This window comes from Osmerus eperlanus, chromosome 2 (assembly GCF_963692335.1).
Source record: "Osmerus eperlanus chromosome 2, fOsmEpe2.1, whole genome shotgun sequence".
Lineage (NCBI taxonomy): Eukaryota > Metazoa > Chordata > Actinopteri > Osmeriformes > Osmeridae > Osmerus > Osmerus eperlanus.
The window spans coordinates 24567355-24590420 of NC_085019.1; the positions used below are offsets into that span (position 1 = coordinate 24567355).

General features: G+C 53.2%; 2 protein-coding genes across 2 annotated transcripts; one reads left to right on the plus strand and one right to left on the minus strand.

Annotated features, from left to right (window-relative positions):
• Window positions 1–403: 403 nt before the first annotated feature.
• LOC134038725 (ubinuclein-2-like) lies at window positions 404–18274 on the plus strand. The gene is made up of 18 exons (XM_062484272.1): window positions 404–1077; window positions 2078–2224; window positions 3649–3750; window positions 4014–4145; window positions 4289–4389; window positions 4483–4981; window positions 5076–5146; window positions 5297–5426; window positions 5591–5697; window positions 5925–6035; window positions 6188–6331; window positions 6880–6930; window positions 7054–7096; window positions 8176–9138; window positions 9268–9777; window positions 9927–10065; window positions 17550–17615; window positions 17766–18274. Exons 1-18 carry the CDS (start codon window positions 766–768, stop codon window positions 17804–17806), a joined length of 3669 nt encoding a protein of 1222 aa, XP_062340256.1. The 5' UTR covers window positions 404–765; the 3' UTR covers window positions 17807–18274.
• A 267-nt stretch (window positions 18275–18541) lies between these two features.
• trir (telomerase RNA component interacting RNase) lies at window positions 18542–21440 on the minus strand. The gene is made up of 3 exons (XM_062481899.1): window positions 20591–21440; window positions 19734–19811; window positions 18542–19136 (listed from the first exon to the last, which is right to left on the minus strand). Exons 1-3 carry the CDS (start codon window positions 20861–20863, stop codon window positions 19032–19034), a joined length of 456 nt encoding a protein of 151 aa, XP_062337883.1. The 5' UTR covers window positions 20864–21440; the 3' UTR covers window positions 18542–19031.
• Window positions 21441–23066: the final 1626 nt, after the last annotated feature.

Genomic DNA, 23066 nt, shown 5'->3' on the forward strand with positions numbered 1-23066 from the left:
CCTATGCATCTCTTTATTGCTTAATTGTTATTTTGAGTTTTATAAAAAACATTTACTGCGTTAATGTTCCTTGTACTGGCGTTTTCAATCTGTACATATGTGCCTGTTGAAATAAATATATGAATTGTATGAAGCATATTCGTTCAACTTCTCTACGATTGTCTGTGTCAGTGCAAGTTAAGACGATGGTTTATATTATAGGTTCATAGTTTACGATTGTGAATGTTTGTGTTTATTTCCTCAGACCAGAGAGGAACAGCGACCGAGGGGAGACTAGTTGTCCCGTCAGAACACCCGCGTGCTGTAGAACAATTGCCCTTTCTACATTCGCGCTAGAATGAGAAGTGGGCGATTCCTGGGAGCGTTCTTGCCCTGTGATTGGCCAGGGACTTCTCCCATTCTCCTCCGTATCCGCTTTCTTGTTGTATGCACGCCCAGTTTCTGAATAATGATAATAATGATCAAGATGGCTACTACGGATGCCTCCTTGCGGTAGCTAGCGAACAGTTTCATGGAAACAACTAAAACTACGTTTCCTGGTGATTTAAACCCCGGTAGATAGCCCTGGAGTTGCAAGAGACATCACCCGTTTGACTGTTACACCGGAGAGGCTTTGAAAGTAATTTTTACTAACCGCCAGAAGCTATTTTTATAGAGCTAGCAGAGCTAGCAGACTAGCTAGCTAGTTGTCGAACGTCTACAATTTTAAGTCAGTCTCGCCCTCTTGTGCTTTTGTACTCGGGAGCGCGGCGGGATCCAGGCCGAATGGCCGAGCCTAGAAAGGTACCGTTCGTCACTATCTCCTCCTTCAGCACCTCGCCACCCTCGGAGTCAAAGAAACGCCGCCAGGAAGACGAGGCCGAAGTCAGTTTTGGGAAAGATGGAGGTGCAGGGAGTACGGCAACCGTGTCAGGAGGTTGCGGTAGTCCTTTCGGTAACGTGAAAGGTGGAGACGGGGATTCTGGGGAACCGAAGCGGACGGTGCGTCTGAGCCTGAGCTTGTCCGAGCCAAGCGACAGAGGATCCGCGGAGTTCAACTACAGCGAACTGGTCCAGTCCCCCGAACCCCAGGAGAAGGTAAAGTTACGTTCGTAGCGGCTAGATGTTCTGCTGAGGTCAGAGCAGAACCGGGATCACGCGCTGCCTGAAAGGAAGGCTGCGTGAAGCTGCGCGCGCTGTCAGCTGTCATGGTCTAGTGTTGGCGTGACGCTCGCACTGCGCTCTTAGTTACCAAGTACACACAACTTGTATGACTAAAGATGTTCAAAACTGTTTGTCAAATCAGACACAACGAAGTATTGTCAAAATGACTTGTCGACGTAAATACAAATGTATTTTCAGACGTTTTGTTTTCCTACTTATAAATGCCAATATGTTTTCTGTAGTTGAGTGTTTCTGAGCTAAGCATAGCTGAAGGTTCTGGCAGGTTACAGAATGTAGCATATGTAGTGTTACAAGAATCCTTTCATCTCTCATGCCCTGTCCTGTCCTGTCTCCCCCTTCCTGTCTCCCTCACCTGTCCTGTCTCTCCCCCTTCCTGTCTCCCTCACCTGTCCTGTCTCTCCCCCTTCCTGTCTCCCTCACCTGTCCTGTCTCTTCCCCTTCCTGTCTTTCTCACCTGTCCTGTCTCTCCCCCTTCCTGTCTCCCTCACCTGTCCTGTCTCTCCCCCTTCCTGTCTTTCTCACCTGTCCTGTCTCTCCCCCTTCCTGTCTCCCTCACCTGTCCTGTCTCTCCCCCTTCCTGTCTCCCTCACCTGTCCTGTCTCTCCCCCTTCCTGTCTCCTTCACCTGTCCTGTCTCTCCCCCTTCCTGTCTCCCTCACCTGTCCTGTCTCTCCCCCTTCCTGTCTCCCTCACCTGTCCTGTCTCTCCCCCTTCCTGTCTCCCTCACCTGTCCTGTCTCTCCCCCTTCCTGTCTCCCTCACCTGTCCTGTCACTTCCCCTTCCTGTCTTTCTCACCTGTCCTGTCTCTCCCCCTGTCCTCCCTCCCTCCCCCTGTCCTGTTTTCCCTGTCCTGTCTCCCTCACCTCTCCCCCGTCTCCCTCACCTCTCCCCCGTCTCCCCCCATGCTCTCGTAGGTGAGGAAGCCTCCCCCAGGACCTCCCAGAGGCCTGGCCCCGCCCCTTGACCCCGGCGACCCCTTCGCTGATGATGAGAAGGAGAGACAGGAAGTAGAAGCTCTTGCCAAGAAGTTTGAGAGGAAATACGCAAGCCCCCCAGCACATGTATGTTTGTTAGTGTGTGTGTGCCCAGTGTGTGTGTATTCAATGTGTGTGTGCTCCTGTGGCCCCCAGGGCAGCATGAGTGTGTGTGTGTGTATTCAATGTGTGTGTGCTCCTGTGGCCCCCAGGGCAGCATGAGTGTGTGTGTATTCAATGTGTGTGTGCTCCTGTGGTCCCCAGGGCAGCATGAGTGTGTGTGTGTGTATTCAATGTGTGTGTGCTCCTGTGGTCCCCAGGGCAGCATGAGTGTGTGTGTATTCAATGTGTGTGTGCTCCTGTGGCCCCCAGGGCAGCATGAGTGTGTGTGTATTCAATGTGTGTGTGCTTCTGTGGCCCCCAGGGCAGCATGAGTGTGTGTGTATTCAATGTGTGTGTGCTCCTGTGGTCCCCAGGGCAGCATGAGTGTGTGTGTATTCAATGTGTGTGTGCTCCTGTGGTCCCCAGGGCAGCATGAGTGTGTGTGTGTGTATGCTCCTGTGGCCCCCAGGGCAGCATGAGTGTGTGTGTGTGTATTCAATGTGTGTGTGCTCCTGTGGCCCCCAGGGCAGCATGAGTGTGTGTGTATTCAATGTGTGTGTGCTCCTGTGGTCCCCAGGGCAGCATGAGTGTGTGTGTATTCAATGTGTGTGTGGTCCTGTGGTCCCCAGGGCAGCATGAGTGTGTGTGTATTCAATGTGTGTGTGCTCCTGTGGTCCCCAGGGCAGCATGAGTGTGTGTGTATTCAATGTGTGTGTGGTCCTGTGGTCCCCAGGGCAGCATGAGTGTGTGTGTATTCAATGTGTGTGTGGTCCTGTGGTCCCCAGGGCAGCATGAGTGTGTGTGTATTCAATGTGTGTGTGCTCCTGTGGTCCCCAGGGCAGCATGAGTGTGTGTGTATTCAATGTGTGTGTGCTCCTGTGGTCCCCAGGGCAGCATGAGTGTGTGTGTATTCAATGTGTGTGTGCTCCTGTGGTCCCCAGGGCAGCATGAGTGTGTGTGTATTCAATGTGTGTGTGGTCCTGTGGTCCCCAGGGCAGCATGAGTGTGTGTGTATTCAATGTGTGTGTGCTCCTGTGGTCCCCAGGGCAGCATGAGTGTGTGTGTATTCAATGTGTGTGTGCTCCTGTGGTCCCCAGGGCAGCATGAGTGTGTGTGTATTCAATGTGTGTGTGCTCCTGTGGTCCCCAGGGCAGCATGAGTGTGTGTGTATTCAATGTGTGTGTGCTCCTGTGGTCCCCAGGGCAGCATGAGTGTGTGTGTATTCAATGTGTGTGTGGTCCTGTGGTCCCCAGGGCAGCATGAGTGTGTGTGTATTCAATGTGTGTGTGCTCCTGTGGTCCCCAGGGCAGCATGAGTGTGTGTGTATTCAATGTGTGTGTGGTCCTGTGGTCCCCAGGGCAGCATGAGTGTGTGTGTATTCAATGTGTGTGTGCTCCTGTGGTCCCCAGGGCAGCATGGGGAAGAGGAAGAGGAGGGACCGCATGCAGGATCTTATTGACATCGGCTACGGATACGACGACACGGACCCCTTCATAGACAACTCTGAAGCTGTGAGGACACCTCCTGCCTGTCTACCTGTGCTTGTCTGCCTCTCTGTCTCTCTGTCTGTCCGTCTGTGTCTCTGTCTGTCTCTCTGCCTGCCTGTCTGTTTTACCTGTCTCTCTCTGCGTGCTGTTTGTCTGTCTGTCTGTTTGCCTGTCTGTCTCTGCCTGCTGCTTGTCTGTCTGTATTTCTGCCAGCCTGTCTAACCTGTGTGTGTGTGTGTGTGTGTACCTGTGTGTGTGTGTGTGTACCTGTGTGTGTGTGTGTTCAGTATGATGAGCTGGTGCCAGCCTCCTTGAGCACCAAGCTGGGAGGGTTTTACATCAACACCGGCACGCTGCAGTTCAGACCTGCCTCCGACTCTGACGGGGACGAGGAGGGCAAGGAGGGGGGCTGCTTCAAGGTGGGGCACACACACATTTATACACACAGATGCACTCAGACGTGGTATGTGGGTTGGGGTGTTCCTCCTGCAAGGTACGAGGTGTGTGTTGCACAACCTGAGTAGCGGAGCCCCCTGTGTCCTGTGTGTGTGTCTGTGTGTAGAAGCTGAAGGAGGGTGAGGAACGAGGGATGAAGAAGAGGAGGAGGAAGCAGGATGGAGCTGTGGAGGAGAAGAAGAAGAACAGGCTTCCTAAACGGGGAGGGTGAGCTGAACACACACACTCTCCACTCCCTCCTCTGACATGAGGGGATGAGGCTCATGGTGACATCACTTCGTGTGTGGTGGGGTCCTCAAGGGTTCCTGTCCTGGGCGTGCACCGACCAGAGAAGAAGAAACGTAAGAAGCTGATGAAGGACAGTCTAAACCTGGCGGCCATGTTGAGACGCTTCTCCAGGGAGAAGGACCAGATGAGGAGACGCCCCCCCGGGCCCCCGCGGGTTCCCCCCCGCGCCCCCCACCCCGACACTGCACATGCCAGGCCCCCCGGCAACGACATCGCCATGGACGACCTGACCTCCGACCCCGCTATGATGTCGCTGCTAGGCTCGGCCAATCACAACGAGATTCTGCAGAATATGATGGGAGATCTGGACTTCTCCCTATTAGACTCCTCCCCCAGCGCCGGCAGCCCCGCCCACGGGGAGAATGGCACCCAGAGGGGAGGGGTGGGAGGGGGGAGGGTCCAGGGGGGAGGGATGGGGGGGGTTAGAACCCAGGGGGGTGTCTTCCCTCCCCCCCCCCTGCCAGACGGCCTGCCTGCTCCCCTCAGCAAGCGCATCGAGGACCTGAGAGTGGTACGCCTGCCTGTCTGCCTGTCTGTCTGTCTGTGCCTGTGTGTCTGCCTGTCTGTCTGTGTGTTCTCCTGGTTGATGATGTCTCCTCCTCCAGGCCAGCCGCCAGTTTGACCAGGAGGGCAGGAAGAAGTTCTTCACCCTGGACATGAATAACATCCTGTTAGAGTGAGTGTCTCTCCCTCACACACACAAGCACACACACGTGTATACACACACACACACGTACACACACTAATGCATGCTAATACACACATTAACATACTTTCCAAACACATTCTGTAATATATGTGTGTGTGTGTGTGTGTGTGTGCGCAGTATTGAGCTGCAGGTGCAGGAGCAGCCAGCAGGGATCAGGGCAGCGGTCTACTCTCACCTGGAGGCCTTCGTTCCCTGCAACAAGGAGGCTCTGCTCAAACGACTGAAGAAGCTCAGCCTCAACATCCAGGTGTGTGTGTGTAGAGAGAGAGAGAGAGAGAGAGAGAGGGAGAGGGAGAGAGAGGGAGAGGGAGAGAGGGAGAGAGGGGGAGAGGGAGAGAGGGAGAGGGAGAGAGAGACTGTTCAGTATGATTATGATCCTGTGTAGAAACTAAAGTTAGTGTCTGTGTGCAGGATGACCGCCTGCGTGCTCCCCTGTTGAAGCTGAAGCTGGCTGTGTGCAGTGTGATGCCTGAGCAGATCGCCAGGTACAACATGGACTGCATCGCCAAGGTGGCCAAGTAAGCACACTCTTCCTGTCTTACAGTAAGCACACTTCCTGTCTTAAAGTAAGCACACTCTTCCTCCTCTCTGCTCCTCTTCCTCCCTCTCAACCTCCTCTCTCTGCTCCTCTCCTCTTCCCTCCTCCTCATCCCTCTCTCCCGAGTGTCCCAGGGGATGACGGTGTTCTTGTGTTGCCAGGCAGCAGTCGGAGGAGGGGGGGATGACGGTGTTCTTGTGTTGCCAGGCAGCAGTCGGAGGAGGGGGAGAAGCAGGGATCTGAGGAGGAGGACGAGGACAAGCCAGGGAAGAGGGTGATGGGACCTCGCAAGAAGTTTGTCTGGGACGACAAGCTCAGGTGAGACAGGAAGTAACCATGTGAGACAGGAAGTGTCCAGGTGAGACAGGAAGTAACCATGTGAGACAGGAAGTGTCCAGGTGAGACAGGAAGTGTCCAGGTGAGAGAGGAAGCGCACAGTGATGTTTCACAGTGATGTTCATCCCCCCCAGGACTCTGCTGGGCACGCTGGTGCGGGTGAAGCTGGGCTGCTATGAGCTGGAGGCTCAGAGCTCTGTGTCCCTGGAGGACTACCTCAAAGCCTTCATGGAGACAGAGGTCAAGCCCCTCTGGCCCAAGGGATGGATGCAGGCCAGGTGAGGGAGGGGGGGAGCGGGAGTGTAGTGTGTGTGTATACTGTGTAGTTATGCAGTATATCTGTGTATACTGTGTAGTTGGGTAGTATTACTGTGTAGTATGTGTGTATACTGTGTAGTTATGTAGTATTACTATGTAGTTATGTAGTATGTGTGTATACTGTGTAGTTATGTAGTATTACGATGTAGTATATCTGTGTATACTGTGTAGTTATGTAGTATATCTGTGTATACTGTGTAGTTATGTAGTATATCTGTGTATACTGTGTAGTTATGCAGTATATCTGTGTATACTGTGTAGTTATGTAGTATGTGTGTATACTGTGTAGTTATGTAGTATTACGATGTAGTATATCTGTGTATACTGTGTAGTTATGTAGTATATCTGTGTATACTGTGTAGTTATGTAGTATATCTGTGTATACTGTGTAGTTATGCAGTATATCTGTGTATACTGTGTAGTTATGCAGTATATCTGTGTATACTGTGTAGTTATGCAGTATATCTGTGTATACTGTGTAGTTATGCAGTATGTGTGTTTTCCTCAGAATGTTGTTCAAGGAGAGCATCATGGTCCATGGTCACGTGACAGGAAATGTGTAAGTTCCGACCAATCAAAACATTTTACGTCAGCTGTGGAGCAATGCTCTGATTGGCTCTTTTGAGTGTACATCACTTCCCATTGCTTCTGTTCATGTGCTTCCTATTTTCTATCCAATTAGAGTCAAGAAGAAGATGGTCCCCACCCCCAAAGCAAAACCCAAGGTGAGACTCTCCTCTCTCCCTCTTCTCTAAACCCCCTGCTCCTCTCTGCCTCCTCTCTGACCCCCCCTGCTCCTCTCTGCCTCCTCTCTAAACCCCCTGCTCCTCTCTGCCTCTTCTCTAACCCCCCTGCTCCTCTCTGCCTCCTCTCTGACCCCCCCTGCTCCTCTCTGCCTCCTCTCTGACCCCCCCTGCTCCTCTCTGCCTCTCTAACCCCCCTGCTCCTCTCTGCCTCCTCTCAAAACCCCCTGCTCCTCTCTGCCTCTCTAACCCCCCTGCTCCTCTCTGCCTCCTCTCTAACCCCCCTGCTCCTCTCTGCCTCTTCTCTAACCCCCCTGCTCCTCTCTGCCTCCTCTCTAACCCCCCTGCTCCTCTCTGCCTCTTCTCTAAACCCCCTGCTCCTCTCTGCCTCCTCTCTAACCCCCCTGCTCCTCTCTGCCTCTTCTCTAAACCCCCCTGCTCCTCTCTGCCTCCTCTCTAACCCCCCTGCTCCTCTCTGCCTCCTCTCTAACCCCCCTGCTCCTCTCTGCCTCCTCTCTAACCCCCCTGCTCCTCTCTGCCTCTTCTCTAACCCCCCCTGCTCCTCTCTCCCTCTTCTCTAAACCCCCTGCTCCTCTCTGCCTCTTCTCTAACCCCCCTGCTCCTCTCTGCCTCTTCTCTAACCCCCCTGCTCCTCTCTGCCTCTTCTCTAACCCCCCTGCTCCTCTCTGCCTCTTCTCTAACCCCCCTGCTCCTCTCTGCCTCTTCTCTAAACCCCCTGCTCCTCTCTGCCTCTTCTCTAACCCCCCCCTGCTCCTCTCTGCCTCTTCTCTAAACCCCCTGGTCCTCTCTGCCTCTTCTCTAACCCCCCTGCTCCTCTCTGCCTCTTCTCTAACCCCCCTGCTCCTCTCTGCCTCTTCTCTAACCCCCCCCTGCTCCTCTCTGCCTCTTCTCTAAACCCCCTGGTCCTCTCTGCCTCCTCTCTAACCCCCCTGCTCCTCTCTGCCTCTTCTCTAACCCCCCCCTGCTCCTCTCTGCCTCTTCTCTAAACCCCCCTGCTCCTCTCTGCCTCTTCTCTAAACCCCCTGCTCCTCTCTCCCCAGGAGGGCGTGTTCGTCCAGAGGCCTCAGGCCGTGTCCGGCACCCCTCCAGGCCCCCCTCGACGGGTCTCCCAGTCCCCATCGGAGCCCATCTGTGTGGACGAGGACCTGGCGCCCCCCTCCCTGGACTCCATCTCCCAGGCTCTGGCACTGCTCAGCAGCGCTGCCAAGGGCCTGGTCCAGGGGGACAGCCCCCCCTCGGGGGGCCCCTCCCTCCTGGCCTCCTCTTCCTCCTCCCCCCTCCTGCAGCCACAACGTCACTATGTCTCCTCCCCCTCCTCTCCTTCTCCCTCCAGGCCTCCCTCGGTCTCCTCCCTCCTGTCCTCTGGGACAGGGTTGAGTAAGGGAGGAAGAGGAGGAGTAATGGGGGGAAGAGGAGGAGTAACGGTAGGAAGAGGAGGAGGGCTAACAGGAGGAGCAGCAGGAGGAGTGAGAGGAGGGGTGACAGGAGGAGCGAGAGGGGGGCTAACAGGAGGAGCAGGAGGGCTAACAGGAGGAGCAGTGTTGTCTGTGGCTCACAGAGCATCAGTGCTAAACCAGAGACCCTCTGTCACCACCCTGGGGAAAACCCACCTCCCCACCTCCCCCTCCCCCCCCAAACCCCGCCCTCCCCCCACATCCTCCCCCCTCGTCTCTCCCCCAGCCAGGCCCCCCCTCGTACCCTCCCACAAAGCCAGCAATAACGTCAGAGCTAGCAGTGGGGACAGTTTCCTTTCTAGTTCCGCCCAGCCATGCCCCCACTCTCTCGCTTCCCCCTCTCTGGTCCCCAACCGCTTCCCCCAACCCTCCCCCGCCCGTCTCCCCCAACCCTCCCCCCAACCCTCCCCCCAACCCTCCCCCGCCCGTCTCCCCCAACCCTCCCCCCAACCCTCCCCCGCCCGTCTCCCCCAACCCTCCCCCCAACCCTCCCCCGCCCGTCTCCCCCAACCCTCCCCCCAACCCTCCCCCGCCCATCTCCCCCAACCCTCCCCCGCCCGTCTCCCCCAACCCTCCCCCGCCCGTCTCCCCCAACCCTCCCCCCAACCCTCCCCCGCCCGCTTCCCCCAACCCTCCCCCGCCCGTCTCCCCCAACCCTCCCCCCAACCCTCCCCCGCCCGCTTCCCCCAACCCTCCCCCGCCCGTCTCCCCCAACCCTCCCCCGCCCGTCTCCCCCAGCCCTCCCCCGCCCGTCTCCCCCAGCCCTCCCCCGCCCGTCTCCCCCAGCCCTGCCCCGCCCGTCTCTCTGGGGTGCAGTCTACCTTCATCACTCCCATGCAGGCCAGCCACAGCAGCAACACCCCCATCATCAAACTCACCCCCCGTTGCCCCGCCCCCTCCTCCCCCGTCCCCAGACCTCAGTCAGCTCCCAGCATGCACCAGTACTCTTCTAAGAGCCCCTCAGGGTTCAGGCCCACCTGCTCAGGTGCTCCAGGGTCCCAGACAAGCAGCAGTGCCAACACCAGCCTTAATAACTCCTCACCAATCAGCAAGCAGCATTCAGGATCAGGCTCCTGCCCTGCCGTGTCCTCGGCCAATCAGGTACAGCGGTCAGTAGGCGGGACTACTCAGGGGGCTAAGCCAATGACGTCTGTCTCCTCATCATCAGTCTCTTCTGAGTTACCGCAGGTATGAGGGCGGAGGACGTATTCAGGTGTTTTAGTTAGAACATAATGCTGGATGATCTGATGTTGTACATGTTCCTCTCTCCCCCCTCCTCTCTCTCCCCTTCTTCCTCTCTCCGTCCCCCCTCCTCCTCCCCTCCCTCCCTCCTCCAGGGCTTCAGCATGTTGGGAGGGCTGGTCCCCCTGCCCTTCCAGTTCCCCTCCCTGCTGAACCTGCCCCCCCTGGCCACCAGCGCCCCCCCCAGCACCCCCTCCGCCACTGCAGCCAGCCAGGCCTTCTCCCTGACACAGAGTGAGTAGAGGGGAGGGTGGGGAGGGGGAGGGAGGAGGGGGAGGGGCAGTTCTTCTCAGTGGCAGTACTTTTTAAATGACCATAACTTGCTCAATTTTCAACCGATTTTTAAACGGTTTGGTTTGTTATCAACGTCAGAGATGTCGTTATGCCACTGCATACTTATGAATATATATTTTTTATTTTTTATATAGAATAGAAGTGTGCAGTGGCATAACGACATCTCTGACGTTGATAACAAACCAAACCGTTTAAAAATCGGTTGAAAATTGAGCAAGTTATGGACATTTAAAAAGTACATGTAGCAACAACACAATGTTATGGGTGAGCGAGTTGACTGTAGCAAGATGGCCGCCATGTGCGGACGTTCTAGACTCCGCCGTAAGACATCTAAACTTTATATATCTATGGGGAGAACTGCCACTCTCGGGAAACTTCCGGGTTCTGAACTGGTTGCAGTTCCACGCTAGTTCCATATGAGGGCGCTAACGGTCCAGTGCAGAATGAATGGAGGTCTATGGAGCCCTACTCCTCAAAATCCACTTTTCTCAGGATATAATTTTTTGTCTAGTAATTTGAATTCTGAATTCGAAAGGGGAGGCAAAACAAATACACACTGCTGGGTGTAAGATTTTTTTTTAAGTCGCTTTTTTGTCTTAAAAAGCCTTTTATGTGTATGACGTCATTGACACACATTGTATGACGTATTGTACACATTTCTCAACGACAATCAGGCGAAAGAGACAAATGTAGCCGTTTAGCTCCATAGACTCCCATTCAGGAGGCTGTCGAAAGAGAAAGAACTGGTTCGAGATTAAGTATTGGCTCCGAACCAGCACCCAAAATGCGTTGGTGGAAAAGGGGCAATAGAGGTGAAATCATGTTTTTACAGTTTTTGTCGATTGCTAAGACACATTTCTTGAAAGATGCTCTCCTTTTCTCTAAACTGTGAACACAAAACCCAATTTTCAAGCTACATTCACAAAACCTCAGACTCTTCTTGCAAAACCAAACTTTCACCTCAAAACAGTTCAATCTGTGCTCAAAACTGACCTATGTTGTCATATCGTGCCCCGAGTCACTCAAAATTAAAAACACTACTGAACAGTCACTAAACACTACGTAGAAAAATAGAAAACACAATGCTCAGGACATGAAGCTGGAGAAATAAATGTTTATTGTTCACTGTAGGCTAAATGCATGTTGCAAAACAAAACAAAAAACCTGTGAATTTAGCACTTGCACAAAAAGACAAAACAGAAATCTTATGCGTTTGCCACTTGTGTACAGTAAGCCCATGTAAAAATAAAGTACAAAAATATACAAATAAGTGCATTACTCAGCCACAGCATCATGTCTCCGTACTGGGTCAGGCCACAGCATCGTGTCTCCGTACTGGGTCAGGCCACAGCATCGTGTCTCCGTACTGGGTCAGGCCACAGCATCATGTCTCCGTACTGGGTCAGGCCACAGCATCATGTCTCCGTACTGGGTCAGGCCACAGGACTTCATCCACATTACAGGCCACATTTTGTCTGGCCAGGCAACGGGGGGAAAAACCCCTGGCATGCCGTATCCAGGCTTGGCATGCCTCCACACTTAGGTCACCACAGGCAAGTCCCATGGCTTGCAGGAGATTTACCCTGGTGTAAGGTTGGCGTTCATATACCTTCCACCGCCATGAGGAGAAGATTTCCTCAATGGGGTTTAGGAGAGGGGAGTACGGTGGAAGGCAAAGATTGATAAAACCTTGGTTCATATTGAACCACTCTGTAACCTGGTGGGCTCTGTGAAAACTCACATTGTCCCAAACAACAACATAGATGGGATGCTCATCCTGCTGCCCTCTGAGCATCTCGCATGTGATTGAGGAAAATGAGGAGCTGGTGAGTGTTGTAGGGCCCCAGGTTGGCATGAGGAGCTGGTGAGTGTTGTAGGGCCCCAGGTTGGCATGAGGAGCTGGTGAGTGTTGTAGGGCCCCAGGTTGGCATGAGGAGCTGGTGAGTGTTGTAGGGCCCCAGGTTGGCATGAGGAGCTGGTGAGTGTTGTAGGGCCCCAGGTTGGCATGAGGAGCTGGTGAGTGTTGTAGGGCCCCAGGTTGGCATGAGGAGCTGGTGAGTGTTGTAGGGCCCCAGGTTGGCATGAGGAGCTGGTGAGTGTTGTAGGGCCCCAGGTTGGCATGAGGAGCTGGTGAGTGTTGTAGGGCCCCAGGTTGGCATGAGGAGCTGGTGAGTGTTGTAGGGCCCCAGGTTGGCATGAGGAGCTGGTGAGTGTTGTAGGGCCCCAGGTTGGCATGAGGAGCTGGTGAGTGTTGTAGGGCCCCAGGTTGGCATGAGGAGCTGGTGAGTGTTGTAGGGCCCCAGGTTGGCATGAGGAGCTGGTGAGTGTTGTAGGGCCCCAGGTTGGCATGAGGAGCTGGTGAGTGTTGTAGGGCCCCAGGTTGGCATGAGGAGCTGGTGAGTGTTGTAGGGCCCCAGGTTGGCATGAGGAGCTGGTGAGTGTTGTAGGGCCCCAGGTTGGCATGAGGAGCTGGTGAGTGTTGTAGGGCCCCAGGTTGGCATGAGGAGCTGGTGAGTGTTGTAGGGCCCCAGGTTGGCATGAGGAGCTGGTGAGTGTTGTAGGGCCCCAGGTTGGCATGAGGAGCTGGTGAGTGTTGTAGGGCCCCAGGTTGGCATGAGGAGCTGGTGAGTGTTGTAGGGCCCCAGGTTGGCATGAGGAGCTGGTGAGTGTTGTAGGGCCCCAGGTTGGCATGAGGAGCTGGTGAGTGTTGTAGGGCCCCAGGTTGGCATGAGGAGCTGGTGAGTGTTGTAGGGCCCCAGGTTGGCATGAGGAGCTGGTGAGTGTTGTAGGGCCCCAGGTTGGCATGAGGAGCTGGTGAGTGTTGTAGGGCCCCAGGTTGGCATGAGGAGCTGGTGAGTGTTGTAGGGCCCCAGGTTGGCATGAGGAGCTGGTGAGTGTTGTAGGGCCCCAGGTTGGCATGAGGAGCTGGTGAGTGTTGTAGGGCCCCAGGTTGGCATGAGGAGCTGGTGAGTGTTGTAGGGCCCCAGGTTGGCATGAGGAGCTGGTGAGTGTTGTAGGGCCCCAGGTTGGCATGAGGAGCTGGTGAGTGTTGTAGGGCCCCAGGTTGGCATGAGGAGCTGGTGAGTGTTGTAGGGCCCCAGGTTGGCATGAGGAGCTGGTGAGTGTTGTAGGGCCCCAGGTTGGCATGAGGAGCTGGTGAGTGTTGTAGGGCCCCAGGTTGGCATGAGGAGCTGGTGAGTGTTGTAGGGCCCCAGGTTGGCATGAGGAGCTGGTGAGTGTTGTAGGGCCCCAGGTTGGCATGAGGAGCTGGTGAGTGTTGTAGGGCCCCAGGTTGGCATGAGGAGCTGGTGAGTGTTGTAGGGCCCCAGGTTGGCATGAGGAGCTGGTGAGTGTTGTAGGGCCCCAGGTTGGCATGAGGAGCTGGTGAGTGTTGTAGGGCCCCAGGTTGGCATGAGGAGCTGGTGAGTGTTGTAGGGCCCCAGGTTGGCATGAGGAGCTGGTGAGTGTTGTAGGGCCCCAGGTTGGCATGAGGAGCTGGTGAGTGTTGTAGGGCCCCAGGTTGGCATGAGGAGCTGGTGAGTGTTGTAGGGCCCCAGGTTGGCATGAGGAGCTGGTGAGTGTTGTAGGGCCCCAGGTTGGCATGAGGAGCTGGTGAGTGTTGTAGGGCCCCAGGTTGGCATGAGGAGCTGGTGAGTGTTGTAGGGCCCCAGGTTGGCATGAGGAGCTGGTGAGTGTTGTAGGGCCCCAGGTTGGCATGAGGAGCTGGTGAGTGTTGTAGGGCCCCAGGTTGGCATGAGGAGCTGGTGAGTGTTGTAGGGCCCCAGGTTGGCATGAGGAGCTGGTGAGTGTTGTAGGGCCCCAGGTTGGCATGAGGAGCTGGTGAGTGTTGTAGGGCCCCAGGTTGGCATGAGGAGCTGGTGAGTGTTGTAGGGCCCCAGGTTGGCATGAGGAGCTGGTGAGTGTTGTAGGGCCCCAGGTTGGCATGAGGAGCTGGTGAGTGTTGTAGGGCCCCAGGTTGGCATGAGGAGCTGGTGAGTGTTGTAGGGCCCCAGGTTGGCATGAGGAGCTGGTGAGTGTTGTAGGGCCCCAGGTTGGCATGAGGAGCTGGTGAGTGTTGTAGGGCCCCAGGTTGGCATGAGGAGCTGGTGAGTGTTGTAGGGCCCCAGGTTGGCATGAGGAGCTGGTGAGTGTTGTAGGGCCCCAGGTTGGCATGAGGAGCTGGTGAGTGTTGTAGGGCCCCAGGTTGGCATGAGGAGCTGGTGAGTGTTGTAGGGCCCCAGGTTGGCATGAGGAGCTGGTGAGTGTTGTAGGGCCCCAGGTTGGCATGAGGAGCTGGTGAGTGTTGTAGGGCCCCAGGTTGGCATGAGGAGCTGGTGAGTGTTGTAGGGCCCCAGGTTGGCATGAGGAGCTGGTGAGTGTTGTAGGGCCCCAGGTTGGCATGAGGAGCTGGTGAGTGTTGTAGGGCCCCAGGTTGGCATGAGGAGCTGGTGAGTGTTGTAGGGCCCCAGGTTGGCATGAGGAGCTGGTGAGTGTTGTAGGGCCCCAGGTTGGCATGAGGAGCTGGTGAGTGTTGTAGGGCCCCAGGTTGGCATGAGGAGCTGGTGAGTGTTGTAGGGCCCCAGGTTGGCATGAGGAGCTGGTGAGTGTTGTAGGGCCCCAGGTTGGCATGAGGAGCTGGTGAGTGTTGTAGGGCCCCAGGTTGGCATGAGGAGCTGGTGAGTGTTGTAGGGCCCCAGGTTGGCATGAGGAGCTGGTGAGTGTTGTAGGGCCCCAGGTTGGCATGAGGAGCTGGTGAGTGTTGTAGGGCCCCAGGTTGGCATGAGGAGCTGGTGAGTGTTGTAGGGCCCCAGGTTGGCATGAGGAGCTGGTGAGTGTTGTAGGGCCCCAGGTTGGCATGAGGAGCTGGTGAGTGTTGTAGGGCCCCAGGTTGGCATGAGGAGCTGGTGAGTGTTGTAGGGCCCCAGGTTGGCATGAGGAGCTGGTGAGTGTTGTAGGGCCCCAGGTTGGCATGAGGAGCTGGTGAGTGTTGTAGGGCCCCAGGTTGGCATGAGGAGCTGGTGAGTGTTGTAGGGCCCCAGGTTGGCATGAGGAGCTGGTGAGTGTTGTAGGGCCCCAGGTTGGCATGAGGAGCTGGTGAGTGTTGTAGGGCCCCAGGTTGGCATGAGGAGCTGGTGAGTGTTGTAGGGCCCCAGGTTGGCATGAGGAGCTGGTGAGTGTTGTAGGGCCCCAGGTTGGCATGAGGAGCTGGTGAGTGTTGTAGGGCCCCAGGTTGGCATGAGGAGCTGGTGAGTGTTGTAGGGCCCCAGGTTGGCATGAGGAGCTGGTGAGTGTTGTAGGGCCCCAGGTTGGCATGAGGAGCTGGTGAGTGTTGTAGGGCCCCAGGTTGGCATGAGGAGCTGGTGAGTGTTGTAGGGCCCCAGGTTGGCATGAGGAGCTGGTGAGTGTTGTAGGGCCCCAGGTTGGCATGAGGAGCTGGTGAGTGTTGTAGGGCCCCAGGTTGGCATGAGGAGCTGGTGAGTGTTGTAGGGCCCCAGGTTGGCATGAGGAGCTGGTGAGTGTTGTAGGGCCCCAGGTTGGCATGCTGGTGGACAACCCCATGATTTCTGATGCCAGCACATAATGTGACATTGCCACCACACTGCCCAGGAACACCAACAATGGCCCGATGGCCAATCACATTACGGCCTCTCCTTCTCCTTTTGGTGAGATTAAACCCAGCTTCATCCATGTAGATGTATTCATGGGGTCTTTCCATTGCAACCAGTTGAAAAACCCTCTGTAGAAATATAGTTTTGTAAGTGATACAGAAAAAGTAATTTAGGCCACTACAGTAAACCACTACTTAGAGTAATCAACATTGAATGTGTCTGGATATAAGCCAACCTGTACATACTGGAATCTTTGCTCTTTGACTGAGTTGCGATCAAAGGGCACTCTGTATAGCTGTTTCATGTGCAGTCTGTTGCGCTTGAGGACACGATCAACAGTAGAGGCTGACACTGATGGTCCTCAATGATCTGCTGAGTTTCACTCAGGTTAATGGCGTTGTTCTCACGGACCATATCAACAATTAGGGTCTCTTGGTGTGGGGAGAACATACCTGTCCTCCCCACACCCATGTGGCAGTCTTTCAATTCTACAAAAAGAGAACATGGAGTTACAAAAAATATACATGGAATACTAGGCCTACAAACAGTTAGACCAACCCTCCATTACAATACATTGGTACAGTGATGTACTGAAACATACATTTACTTATATTTATCTACAGTATACTGTGGTACAGTATGTAGTATGTCATACAGTAATTGCTGTCAACATTTACATACTGTACTATAATGTCAAAAAAAGGTAATTACCTGTTCTCTTCTCTAAATCTTTGGATTATGGTGGACACAGTGAATCTACTGATGTTTGGTTGTACCCTTTGTTCAGCTTCCCTCATGCTCATACCATGGACAAGAACATGCTCAATCACAGTAGCTCTGATTTCATCAGATATTACTGTTCTTTGTCTTCGCTGACCACCTCGACCTCCTCTCACACGAACTCTTCCTCAGATTTCTATCCATTGTAGGGCCTCACAAACCAGTGCTCTCTGAACTGGCCCCTCAAATGTAATGAAATGTTCCCTCACATCATTAGCCACAAGTGTGATCAATTTTGAGTTGTTGTGTTCAAGTGTTGACACCTGTGCTTTAATTGTGTTTGACTTTTGTCATCTGTGCTCACCATTATGCAGCACGGGTGCATCACAATGAAAATGTGTTGGCAAGTTGAGTTTAAACAGGTGAAAAGTGCTTATGGTTTTGCCAAAAGAGTGATTGATTCAATCAGTGGGTTCAGGCAACTGAGCATTTGGTTTAGACAATAGGGTTTAGTGTTTTAGCAATTGAGAAAAACTGTAATAAGAGAGTAGTCATACTCCAACAGTAGTGAACAGGACCAGGTCGGTCTTGGTGTGTTGTGTGTGTTTGGTCCATGTAGAGTTGTTGTGCTGCTGTGTGTGTGTGTGTGTTTGGTCCATGTAGAGTTGTTGTGCTGTGTGTGTGTGTGTGTGTTTGGTCCATGTAGAGTTGTTGTGCTGCTGTGTGTGTGTGTGTGTGTTTGGTCCATGTAGAGTTGTTGTGCTGCTGTGTGTGTGTGTGTGTGTTTGGTCCATGTAGAGTTGTTGTGCTGCTGTGTGTATGTGTGTGTGTTTGGTCCATGTAGAGTTGTTTTGCTGCTGTGTGTGTGTGTGTGTGTGTGTTTGGTCCATGTAGAGTTGTTGTGCTGCTGTGTGTGTGTGTGAAGCTTCTTCCCATCGTCTGACGTGCTCCTGTGTGTTTTTTGGTTCATTCCTCCCTTCGTCCTCCTCTCTCCCTCCCTCCTCCTTTCTGCTCCTCTTTCCTCTCACCCTCCCTTCCTCTTCCTCTCTGCTCCTCCCTCCTCTCTTCCCCCTCTCTCCTTCCTCCTCTCCTCAGATCTCTATAAGAGTCTCCAGTCTGGGTCTCAGGTTGTGCCTCCTCACTTGCAGTTCACTTTCTCAGGTAACCTCTGCCCCCAGCCCTGCCCTGCCCCCAGCCCCGCCCCCTCTTCAGGAGTCCTGGGGTTCTGTGTGCTGTGGTGTCTGGGCTGACAGATGCTGCTGTGTTGGGAACATGGTCCACTGTAGTCTGACGCTCTGGTCTCTCCTCCAGATGTCAATCAGAGCCAGGGAGGAGACAGGAAGTCCCTCTGACCCCGCCCACTACATGACAGCTGCATGACAAATCAGGAACTACGATGACTTTGAGTGACAGATGAATTGACCAACCACAGGATGGGACTTGCGTCTTGTGATGTCAGGATTTTTAACTGTAATTTTTTTAAGAAGAATTTGATAGTTTTTTATTTTAACAGCTCAATGACAAATTCAGTTTTTGTCGATGTTTACAAGGCAGACCTGTCACTGTGGACTGGGGGAGAATATTTATGGATGTCTGGAAACAACTCCCTTCACTCATGACAGAATGTGTGTGTGTGGACCTGTACAGGTCAGTTTGCTGTGTGTGCGTGTGTGTGTCTCCTCCGGTCACCTGGTCCCATCTGTCACCTTGGTGCTGGTCGTTCTTTAATAGATGCTGTACATTTTTTTTTGTACTGGAACTTTTCACCTTTTCCTTGTACAAAAATTGAACTATTAAATGAAATTAAACTGATAACTGTTTATGGTGAACGTGGTCTGTCTAGATCTCCTGTCTGGGGAAATCTACTAGTTTTCATCACTCAACTTGTTACTTCAAATCAGTCAATCACTACTTTTGTTATTACTACAATCAAGTAGGCTATACTATTCATAATAAAATAAGTATAAAGTATTACATAAAAAGGTACTGGATCTCAAATCAGTTACATTTGAGACACTTCATGTCTAGCTGGTACCGAAACCAAACAGCAACATTTACCTTCTCCCTCTGAAGCCAGGACAACCAGGTTCATCAAAACATGTTTATTGAACAGGTTCCCTCCCCAGACACGACCCCAGCTAGCCACTCCATCCCAGACAGTCCTCTGGGACGGAGCCTCCACCAGCCCTCCGTCACGGCTGACAGGAAACAGGAAGTCAAAGTTGAGGAGGGGTCAGGGGTCAAACCTCGGTCCGACTCCGCGTTCGGCAGTGTTTACGTCTCCGTGATCAGGGAGTCAGGAACAACATCACTAGAGAGCAACTCTGGGGCTAAACCGACCAGTGCAGACGCCACGCCCCTAAATGTCTTTATCTAGTCGCTGCTGACCTGCCCTCGGAGCTGAAGACAAATATTAGAACCAAATAAAAAGGTATAAACAAAAACCGAGGTAAAACATGAAGACAGACGTTTACTAAGACGCAGCTGCCGGACGGTAGTCCAGGGGAGGTCAGATGACCTCACCAACATGGCCGCCGGAGGTCAGGTGACCTCACCAACATGGCCGCCGGTGTGCGTCTATTTGACCAGTGGTCTGGTCTTGTCGTCATCGCCACACTGGTGGGCTTTGTACTTTTTCACCTCGGCCATGTACATCGACCAGGCGTCTGACTTCCCCGACTCCTGAGAGAGACAAGGAGAGAGATAGGAGGAGAGACAGGAAGAGGGAGCCGGGAGGAGAGAGAGACAGGAAGAGGGAGCCGGAGAAAAGACGGGGACATAAAAGGGTTTTAAAAGAAGAGGGGAGAGGTTAGATCAGGGGTCCCCAAACTACGGCCCACCCACGCATTTGTACCAGCCCTCTGAACAATGCAAGAGATGTTTTATTATTTTTAATTAAAAATCAGTTCACACTGATTAACATGCATAAATAAGTAAATGTTTTGATTTCAATAGCAATGAATATGAAAAAATGTAACTACAATATTAATAATGCTCTTTTAATAGGCTATATATCCCTTGATATGTACGATGTACGGTGCACAACAAATTAATAAACTAATCTAGCATAATAAATGCATTTAAAATCATATTAAAATGTCCACAATAATACTGGTAGTCACTCTGGCACATAATTTTCTGTTATAGACCGACCCGGCACCACATTCAAGAAAGGAAAAATTATCTGGCCCTTGAAGACAAAAGTTTGGGGACCCCTGGGTTATACGATGGCTGTAGATATGAAGACAGCAGATAGACGCAACAAGTAATCAGTCAAACCTGGGAATCCAGCTTCTGCTTCTTGGCGACCATGCCAGTCTTGAGGGCCAGCTTGGCACCGCCGCGCCGCTTTCCCACCTGGAGAAGACTGATAGGGTTACACAAGCTGCTCACCAGGGAGTCTACACCACAGACCTGAGTCTCTGTACCACAGACCTGAGTCTCTGTACCACAGCACTGAGTCTCTGTACCACAGCACTGAGTCTCTGTACCACAGACCTGAGTCTCTGTACCACAGACCTGAGTCTCTGTACCACAGACCTGAGTCTCTGTACCACAGCACTGAGTCTCTGTACCACAGCACTGAGTCTCTGTACCACAGACCTGAGTCTCTGTACCACAGCACTGAGTCTACACCACAGACCTGAGTCTCTGTACCACAGCACTGAGTCTCTGTACCACAGCACTGAGTCTCTGTACCACAGACCTGAGTCTCTGTACCACAGACCTGATTCTCTGTACCACAGCACTGAGTCTACACCACAGACCTGAGTCTCTGTACCACAGACCTGAGTCTACACCACAGACCTGAGTCTCTGTACCACAGCACTGAGTCTAGCTCACCAGGGACTCTACACCAGACTATCAGGACAGCTTGGGTAACTACCACTTGGTGAGTACGGTTGCCATGGTGGCTGTGGAGCACCTCTCTCTCCAGAAGAGACCAGTCAGGTGCTGTGGAAGATTGACTACTGTGCACTGTGAACACTATCAGCAGACAAGATAGCATTATTCAACTGTGGTATTCAATCTCATGCCTGATCTGTGTGCAAAGCGGAGTAATGATAGATTACAGCCCATAGGCTGTCTGACTACACACGCCTAGAGCTATCTGGTCTCGGGCAGCGGCCCCTTACAAAGCTGGTCAGGGGAGGCGGCTTCTTCTCCGGGGTCGACTGGCCCTCCTCAGCGCTGCTTTTGTCGCTGCATCCCGGTTCGAGTTGTTTTTTCCTCCGCTCCTCCTCCATCTTCTTCTTGAACATCTCCATGAAGCTGCCGTCGTTGGCAAACGCGTTCGCCGTGGCTGTCTTGCCGCCTCCCGGTGCCGGGCTCGCAGGTGACGCCGGGCTGTTGCTGCTGGAGTCGCTGCTACTGTGAGCATTCTTGCTGTATCCACGCTTCGGCTCCATGGCAGCTTTGTCCAGACGCTTGTCGAAGATATAAGCGAGGCAAAAGTTGCTCTTTAATAGTTCTATAACGTCTCTGTTAAAGAGAGTAGTGCTAGCTTTCTGGACAACCGGCAAACACGTATTTTTGTTAAATCGATACCTAGCTATAATGTACGAAATTAGTGCAAGGATAACCGATTGAGGAACAGTTCTTTAAAATCCATAAATATATTGTAGGTACGATACCCTTCGTAGACTGGTGAGCTAGCTAACGTCCAGCTAGCCAGTAATGCAAAACACAAAGCAGGCTGCTGACGTGACGCGGTAGTCCGTAGCTAGCTAGCTTTCTCAACGCTGTTGTAAAGAAGCCAGATACGAACAACTACCCAATTTAATTAAAGAATTTGACGACCAATGTATATCTTAATTTTGAGTATTATTACTTTCCAAAAACACGCGATAGTATTGAACAGACCAGCGAATTAATTGTCCAAATGCTGAACAACTTCTGTTTTCACTCTTCGTCGGCCATCTTGGATTCTTTCCATGTCCAAGTAGCGCGAGTAGCGGCGCTGCCTCGTTGTGGTCTGGAGAGGAACTGCAACAATTTTTCCTCATTGCATTTGCAGCGCCAAATCATTGCTGCCGCTGCTTCAGAATGTATGAAAATATTAAATTGCAATTATTATATGGCAACGACAGTACGAGCGTTCTGATTGGCTAATGGGTAATCATGCCAGCCGCGTATTGACCTCCTCGCCTGTCTGCGGTCTGATACGGATAGGCCTACTTATTGCCCTCTGACGTAATCTTCAAAATGAGCGATATCGAGGAGTTTTACTATCCAGATGACAATGAAGAAATCAACAGTGACGAGGAAATTCTTAACTTTCTAAAATAGCAGAAAAGTGTGAACACAGAGTAAAACGACAAGCGCTATCCTAGGCAGATTGCTAGGTTTGGTTGCTCAGATTTCAGATTGGTTGCTAGGCAACACCTGAAACACACCGTAAAATTTGAGAGCTGAACAAAACGACATGTTTTCTAATTACATTACCATTTATTTTCATTTACAAAATGAAAAGAGCTAAAAATGCCATATGTTAAACAACTTACTAACCTCGACTGTTCGGTTAGTAAGTAGCCTAGTTGTTATTATAGCCTATTACTCTGCGGAGCTGTTCGCTCCACGGAACTCAAACGGTCTTCTGCTGCTCTCTCTCTGCTTGGAGGATGAGCAACTGAACAGTGAAAGGAACAAAGACATAAAGCTCATGGGCGGATCTACAGGAGGGCAAGGGGGGGCAGCTGCCCCCCCCCCCCCGACTCTAGAGCCTTGCCCCCCCCATCTGCCCCCCTAACTTTGGTGATCCAAAAACTATACTTGTAAAAACAAACCGACACCTGGACTTCTGTGTGCGCGCTGCAGTGGCCCAAGCACAGAATAGCGCGCGGATATGGAATTCTGCGGTCACGCATCGGTTTGTGGTTTAAGTTGCTGCGTTCATTAGGATACTGCGTTTTTTCCCCTGGATTATCAATCTAAATGAATGCATGTTTTGATGGTCGCCATGAAAATTATCATTTGAAAAGGGAAAAATAAAAAAAGGTTTGTGTCTGAACAAACAGCTGAGCACCAAACTACTAGCACGTAGTACTAGTCCCTCCCCTCCCCTGCTCCCCCCCCCCCCTCCCCTCCCCCCCCCTCCCCTGCTCCCCCCCCCCCTCCCCTCCCCTGCTCCCCCTCACCTGCTCCTCCCCTCACCTGCTCCTCACCCTCCCCTCACCTGCTCCCCCTCCCCTCACCTGCTCCCCCCCCTCCCCTCACCTGCTCCCCCCCTCCCCTCACCTGCTCCCCCCCCCTCCCCTCACCTGCTCCTCCCCTCACCCTCCCCTCACCTGCTCCCCCCCCTCACCTCACCTGCTCCTCCCCTCACCTGCTCCCTCCCCTCACCTGCTCCCCCCCCCTCCCCTGCTCCCTCCCCTCACCTGCTCCCCCCCCTCCCCTCACCTGCTCCCCCCCCTCACCTCACCTGCTCCCCTCCCTCCCCTCACCTGCTCCCCCCCCTCCCCTCACCTGCTCCTCCCCCTCCCCTCACCTGCTCCCCCCCCTCCCCTCACCTGCTCCTCCCCCTCCCCTCACCTGCTCCTCACCCTCACCTGCTCCCCCCCCTCACCTGCTCCTCCCCTCACCTGCTCCCCCCCCTCCCCTCACCTGCTCCCC